Source organism: Salvia miltiorrhiza, unplaced genomic scaffold (assembly GCF_028751815.1).
Source record: "Salvia miltiorrhiza cultivar Shanhuang (shh) unplaced genomic scaffold, IMPLAD_Smil_shh original_scaffold_209, whole genome shotgun sequence".
Taxonomy (NCBI): Eukaryota; Viridiplantae; Streptophyta; class Magnoliopsida; order Lamiales; family Lamiaceae; genus Salvia; species Salvia miltiorrhiza.
The window spans coordinates 282,023-290,000 of NW_026651501.1; the positions used below are offsets into that span (position 1 = coordinate 282,023).

The 7,978-nt window shown below is 37.6% G+C and overlaps 1 protein-coding gene across 1 annotated transcript; it reads right to left on the bottom strand.

Moving 5' to 3' along the window:
- Positions 1-4,471: 4,471 nt before the first annotated feature.
- LOC131003377 (uncharacterized) lies at positions 4,472-6,090 on the bottom strand. Its single transcript, XM_057929888.1, has 2 exons — positions 4,970-6,090; positions 4,472-4,798 (listed from the first exon to the last, which is right to left on the bottom strand). The coding sequence occupies exons 1-2, from the start codon at positions 5,716-5,718 to the stop codon at positions 4,729-4,731; spliced, it is 819 nt and encodes a 272-aa protein (XP_057785871.1). The 5' UTR covers positions 5,719-6,090; the 3' UTR covers positions 4,472-4,728.
- Between the last annotated feature and the right edge of the window lie 1,888 nt (positions 6,091-7,978).

A 7,978-nucleotide genomic window follows, 5' to 3' on the forward strand; every position in this document is an offset into this window, starting at 1 on the left:
ATCTTTGCATCGATGATCAGAGATTTGAATTAGTGTGGATTTATTCGAGCCGAGTTACTTTTCATTATTATTTTTTAGAGTATTTTATTTGATTTAATTTGCTTTTTTAGTTGATAATTATTTTCTCAAAATTAAGGCGTGGTGACTACATCAAATTAGGTCTTTAGGGAATTGGATGATTTTACCTGCTCTCTATTGTTCGACCATGCTTATCATTATACTCACTTAATTCTTGATAGTATTGTAGGAATTATTTGGTGGTATACGACGACCATCAATGAGTAAGGGTCAAATTCTATTTTATATGAAATGAGGAAAAATAAGGAAGAATTTAAAGGGTGAAAATTTGTTTATCTGCTCATGATAAATTTATAACCAAAGAGAACGAACTCTTGAGCTAAAATTTTTGTTAAATCAATTTATGAGACTTACGATTGAAATTCACGCTAAAACTGTCATTAAATAAAAAGTTATTAAATTTGAATGAAATTTCTGGAATATTTGTTGCAATTCTGTGTTTTGAATTTTTCGCAATGTTGCTGAATTTATCTCATTGTGTGTGGCGGGCCTGGCGGCACATCTGCGGGTGGATTGAAAGGCGTCAGGGTTTAATTGTGATGAATTTAAACCAATATAATGTTTAAGCATTGAATCATTTATTTAAAAATTAACGGTTAACATTACTTTCCAATCAAATGAACGAGCCCGAAATGCAATGCAATGAAATTATCTAAATAACTTACTTACAATTTGTAATATTTACATTGTTTTATATAGGATTAATCAAATGTTGTGCCATTAACTTTCAGCATATTCTTAATTTTCATTTTCTATTAAAAAACTCCGAACTTTCAGTGTTTTTTAAAAAGGGCAAATGTGCAAATAGGCTCCTGAACTTGACACCCTTTGAGCGTTTATCCCACAGGATCGATCAAGGAGCGTTGACCTCCCTGAACTCCTGAAAAAAAAAGGAGCAATTAAACCCCTCCGTGTAACGGAGGCCAGACGCCGTTCGCTCGATTTTTTTTTAATTGTAGACGTCGTTCGCCCTCTCTCTCTCCCTCTCTCTCTCTGGGAGCTCTGCCGCTGCCTGATTAGTCCAACCACCGCCGAGGCCGCGCCTCGCCTCTGAAATCCGGCGCCCCTCGATCTCTCTTCACCTCGCATCTCCATTGATTCCTTTCAACAAGACAAAGATCGAGCCCTAACTTTTCCCTTAATTTCGAGACGCACAAGGTCGGTCTCTTCTCTCGTTCGAATCCGTCGGCGAGGTTCTAAGATTTTGGTGACTGATTGTCGTCGTTCGTTCTCCTACCTCTCAAAACAATGAAGGAGCAGAAGAAGCCCTAATCTTCCTCACCATTAAAACCGCCGCCGCCGCTGTTGCTGGAGGCCCGGCGAGAGGTCATCGTTCTATGTCTGTTCTTCTATCTGAAGGACCAGCGAAGTCACGCCTCACTTCACATCTTCCTTGTTTCTCTCTCTTCGTCCCAATCGAGATCTTAATTCCTCTCAAACAGTGCCGCCGCCGCAGCTGTTCCAAAGATCAGCGAGGTATCACCTCATCAATTGGCGTCGGTTCTCTCCGGTGAGTCTCCGCGAGTCGTCATCATCGCTGGGATTCTCCTCCGCTTCCATCCGACAAGAAACAGACTCGCAGGTCACTGCTGCCGCCGCATGTCTCTCCTGAAGGCTCGCCATTGTCGGCGGCTCCTCCGCCTTTGACGGTCACAGGGCAGTCATCCTTCGACGCCACCCCAGCTTCGGCGGCTCCTCCGCCTTTGAGCGAACGACGTATGGCCTCCGTTACACAGAGGGGTTTAATTGCTCCTTTTTTTCAGGAGTTCAGGGAGGTCAACGCTCCTTGACCGATCCTTGGGGGTAAACCCTCAAAGGGTGTCAAGTCAGGGGCCTATTTGCACATTTGCCCTTTTAAAAATTACTCCCTCCGTCCCGGGCCAATAGGCTCAATTCCTTTCAGCACGGAGATTAAGAAAGTCACTTTTTGGTAGGTAAATGGTGTGGTCCACCAACAATTAAGGTTTTAAGTATTCCCTTATTTTTCCTTAATATGCATATAATTTAGGGAATCACCCATCAACAATTCAACAAGTGAATCACCCATAACAGAGCATCACCCATAAAAAAATCAGCAAAGGAATCACCCATAACAGAGCATCAGCCATACAAAATTCAGCAACGGGAATCACCCATCAAAAATTCAACAAGGGAATCACCCATCATCAGCATATCACAGATGCTACATCAAGCAAGAAAAAGGAAGTTCCTCACCCGTTTCAACATGGGGAAATATATTTCGGTGAATCGATATACAATGCGTTGAAATTGGTAGGGAGGTGGAGCTTTCATTCTCGCCTCTTCCTTTTCTTCAACCACCACGACCTCCGACGACTCGGTCTCCGGAACAACAACCACCATGGCCTCCGGCGACTCGGTCTCCGGTAGATCCGAAGGCCTTCGACCCTCTTGAACCGCCTTCCTCACTTTCTGTCGAACCATCTTCCTTCGATCTCCATGCAAACGACATGGAATATAGCCATCGAGATGCTCAGAGAACTCATATCTATTGGGTACTTGAGAGTCCGACGCATATCCGCCGCTCACAGGCCCGATTTCATCCGAATCAACCAACAATGGTTCGGATTTCGCACAAATCGGGAGGGACCTTCGAGTATACATCACGGTGGCTACGGTTTGGTGGTTGTGACAGAGGTAGGTTGCGGTTGAGGGGAGAAGAGGCGGAAGAGAAGAGGCCGAGGGGAAGAGTGGAGAATAGGCGTAAGGGAAGTGGGGAGAATAAGAAATTTAGGGTGTATATCCCCTTTAATCAATACTTAACAATTCTAATTAGAGCCCTAATTATTTCCAATTTTAGACTGGGCCTATTGGAGTGGGACGTCCCAAAAAGGAAAACGAGCCTATTGGGCTGGGACGGAGGGAGTATCTTTTTATACAAAATTTGATGACAGAATAATGAATCATCTTGTCAAATTCTTAGATGATTTTTTTTCACTTTATCCAGTAAAACGACGTCGTTTCACCTGAAAATTCGATAATGTGACGCATCATTTCATTGTCAAATTTTGTATAATGCAATATTTTCTAAATAAAAAATAAAAGATGATTATGTTTTTAAAAATTGGTTATTGGCGCATAAATACACCAACTTTGGATTAATTTTTGTTTTTAACACAAACTTTAAAAATATCAAAAAACACATCAATTTATTGATTATAGTAATTTTAACACGAATTAGATTTTCACCCTAATTGAACTGATGTGGCATGTCAGAATGCTGATTGTGGACAAATCAGACGCATACAAAAAATGTTACTGTGGACACATCATCTCACGTTGTCGTTCTTTAAAAAATAATTTTTTTTCTATTCAAAATGGATAGATATCAAGCTCAGATGCCGACACTAAATTTGAGGTCAATTTCGTTTTATTTGGTGCTAAGGTCATTTGAAAGATGAAAATTTTGAGTTATATTTGAGTTCAATTCATATCATTAATTTCGATGTTAATTTATTCAAATTTTAGCGCTAATTCATCAAAGTCATCTTCAATTGACCAAAAATATAATTCATGTTAAAATTATTTCGATCAATAAACTATTATATTCATTGAACACTTTTTAAAATTTATATTAAAAATCAAAATTGGCCTAAAATTAATACTCCTATATTTTTGCGTTAATAAACCTTTAAAATGCTGAAAGTTAAATACACAATTAACCTTTTTACATAAGCGAAAAGCTTAAAATATTTTCTACAATTCAAATTTTGAATATGTGATCTTTTCCTTATCTGTGTCCATTTCATCATTTGGGTCCCACCCACAATTGCTCAAAATAAAATACTCTCTCCGTCCCTAAAATAACTTCATCTTTTTCCATTTTGGGACGTCCCCCAAATAACTTCATCTTTCTTTCTTTTCATTTTTGGAAACCTACCCCACCACTAATAATACTTTATTTATTCTTACTTTTCACTTTTCACCACTCCCAATACTAATTATAACACTTTTCACAACTTCCAATAATAATTACTCCCTCCGTCCCGCTAAAGTTGGCAACATTCGTTTCGGCACGGAGATTAAGAAATTGAGTGTTATATGTTTTAATATAATGTGGCCTACAATTGTTGACCAAATTAGTGAGTAATTGTTGACTTAATTAAAGTAATTTTGGCATTTTTAGAAAGTGGCCTACAATTGTTGACCAAATTAGTGAGTAATTGTTGACTTAATTAAAGTAAACTTTTGCCATTTTTAGAAAGTGGCCAACTTTAATGAGACACCCAAAATAGAAATGTTGTCAACTTTAATGGGACGGAGGGAGTATATCATTTTTTCTCCACTATCAATACACTTTACAACTTTTTATTAAAATCCGTGTCGTCCCCAAAGAGGAAGCCATTTCAGGGACGGAGGGAGTAAATTTGAGAGCTGTTGTTTATCATCATTCATTAACACGACTTCGAATTCTTGCAACAGATCAAGAAGTTACTTATTACAGTTGACACAAGTTCAGACTTTGGGATCATAAGCGATAGATACAACTCTTCATCACAAACAAAAGAAAACAATCGCCGTTGCGTTGATGATGAAAGAATATACAAATCCTTCAATTCTTCACCCAGATTTTTCCTCGTAATCTAAAGTCTGTTGATCAGTAATTTTACAAGTGCAGAAGCGCATTTATTTCTACTCTTCCGATTTGCTGTTCTTGGATCGAAAAAACGGCCAGCAACCTGTCGTGTAACCATTCCCTTTCCTGCAATAAATGGACATCTTTTCATGAGAGAGAGAGAGACATCATTGATTATCCCAGTTCAAACCAAGCAATGTAAAAAACACCCAAATGCATAATTCTTGCCAACATCAGATTCAGACAAGAATCCCATCTCTGAAAAATCAAATAAAAAACCAATCTTTTTTCACATACCTGCCTCCGCCGCCGTAGCTCCGGCCGCTACTGCTGCGGCCGCTGCTGCTTCTGCTGCTGCCGCCGCCGCCGCCACTATTCACACTTATCCTGCTACTATCACTGCCGCTCGAGCCACCAAGCTTCCTCCTCCACCAATCCCCTTCACCACCACCGCCTCCGCCGCCCTTCACCGGCGAAACCCTCCCACTAAAACTCCGATCAAGATTACTCCTTTTCTTCACGGGCTGCAGCGAAAACGGAAACACCATCTTCAAAAACAGTCCTTTTCTCTCGAGCTTCAAGCTCCCATTCCTTGCCATATTATTTTTCTTGCTCTCTTGCCTCCTCACTCTCGGCGGCAAATCCGACGGCGGTGCGTGGGCTTCAATCCGGTGGTGCTCGACGAGATCCTTTAGCGATAGCTCGTACGAGGATTCCGGCATGCTCCTCACCATCTCCATGAGCTCCTTCTGCCCTCTGGTGATGGCCTGCAGCCGCGACGCCGGCGAAAGGTTCCGGTAGACGTGGTGGCTGAGGAGCGGCTCCGACGACGGCGTGCCTGGGCCGCTCTTCCAAAGCGGCGGTGAGCACGCGCCGGAATCGTCGTTTGGGGTCTCGGAATTCGGCCGGAATTGCACGAATTCTTGATCGATAAACGTGTTGCTGCAACTAATTTCATTTGGGATTGATCTTGAGCCTATTTGGGGATATGGGTCTTTGAAATTGTGATCGTTTTCTTTGGAAAGGTGGAATCTTGGATCATTCATGGTTTGTGGGAAATAGGTATTTTTTTGCGTTTTTGAGTGTGAATTTTTTTTTAAGGGAATTTTGGGGGAGAAGAAGAGGGTGGTTGTGGTGGGATTGTCATCAATACGTGTAGGTCCATGGTCACTTTCTTTTTAATTTAAAATAAAAATGAGAAAAAAGAAATATTTTGATTTTTTATTTCTTTAAAAAAATTTGGGTTGGGGAAAATAAAAAAATTAGAAAGTCAAGGGTTTCTAGATGGGGTGGGCACAATCTTTATCCCCATTTTTCGTGGGGTTTGTCTGTTTTGGGGCGTTAAATTTTGTTTTCTTTTTGGTTTTGTGGAGGAAAAAGATTAAGTTTGGAGTTTTGTCTTAAAGCTGCTTAATTTTCTTATGTTTATTTATTTCTATCTTCTTCTTTTTTGAGGGGGGTCTACCTTCTTTTTTTGAAAGCATTAATCATGCTACATATATGTGGCATGTTATATTGTTATAGTGGGCGACAATCATATTTATTTGAAGAAAAATACCTATCTTATACTATTTCAATAGTTTGTTTTCTTTGCCATAGTTTTTTTTCACTATCAGCTCTTAATGCATGCAAATTTACATATCTATCACAATTGTAAAAAAAAGGTATCTTACCACTTCCATATTTCAACCATTTCCGATGATCAAATCCAAGTATATTGAGAGCTTTCTAACGATAATTTTGGACCGCTAATCAAGCATCAAACATCGAAGTAATTAATTGGTCGGCAGCCCAAAGCTATGCGTGAGGTTTTTTAGCATGAATTTGAAATTCATATTTCGATTCATAACTGTTAAGGTGAAATTCCAACATCAAATTGATGTTAATTAATTAGATATCAAATTAGGTTAAGCCCATGTTTGGTTGGAGGTTGGAAAGAATTTCAATTAATTGAATCCATTACTTGTTGTTTGATTTGGGTGATGAGTTAACTAATCACCCAATTTGTTATCCTTCAAAATAGAAGGGAAATAAAAGAAAGAGAATCTCTTATTAATGATTCATGTTTATTGTTAAACTAAGCACTCAATAAAAATAATAGTTATTGTTATTATTTTACCCTTTTATTTAACTTTATTTATTTTTCATTCCTTTATTTGAACCAAACGAGCATTAAGAGGATTTCGATTGTGGTGTCATTCTATATAGCAACGACGACCGAATTTGTCGGGTTTGACAATGCTAGAAAATAATGTTGATTGTTGATGGTGAGGTAGAATTGTTAACAGTAATGATAATAAATGTATTAATTTGTAATTTGATATACATTATGGTTTTATTATGAAAAAGTTCAATTTGCAGGATATAAAATAATAATTACCTTCCTTATTATCACTTTTTTTAAAAAAAATTGTTACAATCAAAGAAAGAAAAAAAATTCACTCACACTCTAGCTCCTAGGGTGACTCAAAAATAAAATACGAATGGTAATGAGAAAATAAAAATGGTAATGAGAAAATAAAATTTATCATACGAATAAACTAACTTGCTTTTGGCATGATATCCTGATTGATAAATTTGACGAACTTATACTTCCTTCGTCTCACCTATCTTGAGATACTTTTCTTTTTGGGCGTCCACCTATTTTGAGACATTTTCTTATTTGGCAAAAAATTTACTCTTTATTCACATTTTTATTTTTTTTATCTATATACAAAATACTATTTTGTTAATTTCGTAATAAAAAAAAGGTCTCAAAATGGTCGGGACGGAGGGACTAGATAATACAACTTAAAATTAAGAAGAAGAAAACAATTTGTGGTAACGCCAGGGAATCAAAATTGAATTATTGGTTGCTAAAGATATTCGTCTCATGTTCACCGACTTCATTTTATTCAAATACATATTGTACGTTGAAACCACTACACATAGCAACGTGTTATAATGCAATAAATGATTTAATTTTGAAAAAGATTGGCCAACCAAGGTGTCCAATATTTTAAATTCCAAATATGAGAGGCTCTTCATTTCTTAAGATTAATTAGTATTGATAAATCAATATAGTCTACATAATTAGACAATTATGATTCGGAGTATCATTAATATATGGTATATACTACTTGGGAAAATCGATCGAACGTGGCATTAAGTATATATATTGGCATCATTCTATGGATGTAAATCGTTGTCTTCAATAATTTGGAAGTATAGTAAATTTGGTAGAAAAAATTGAATGATTTTTTTTTATTTTTTCTAAAACAAGTAGAATTCATTTTGTAAATATTTTAAAGATAACAGTCGTCATTT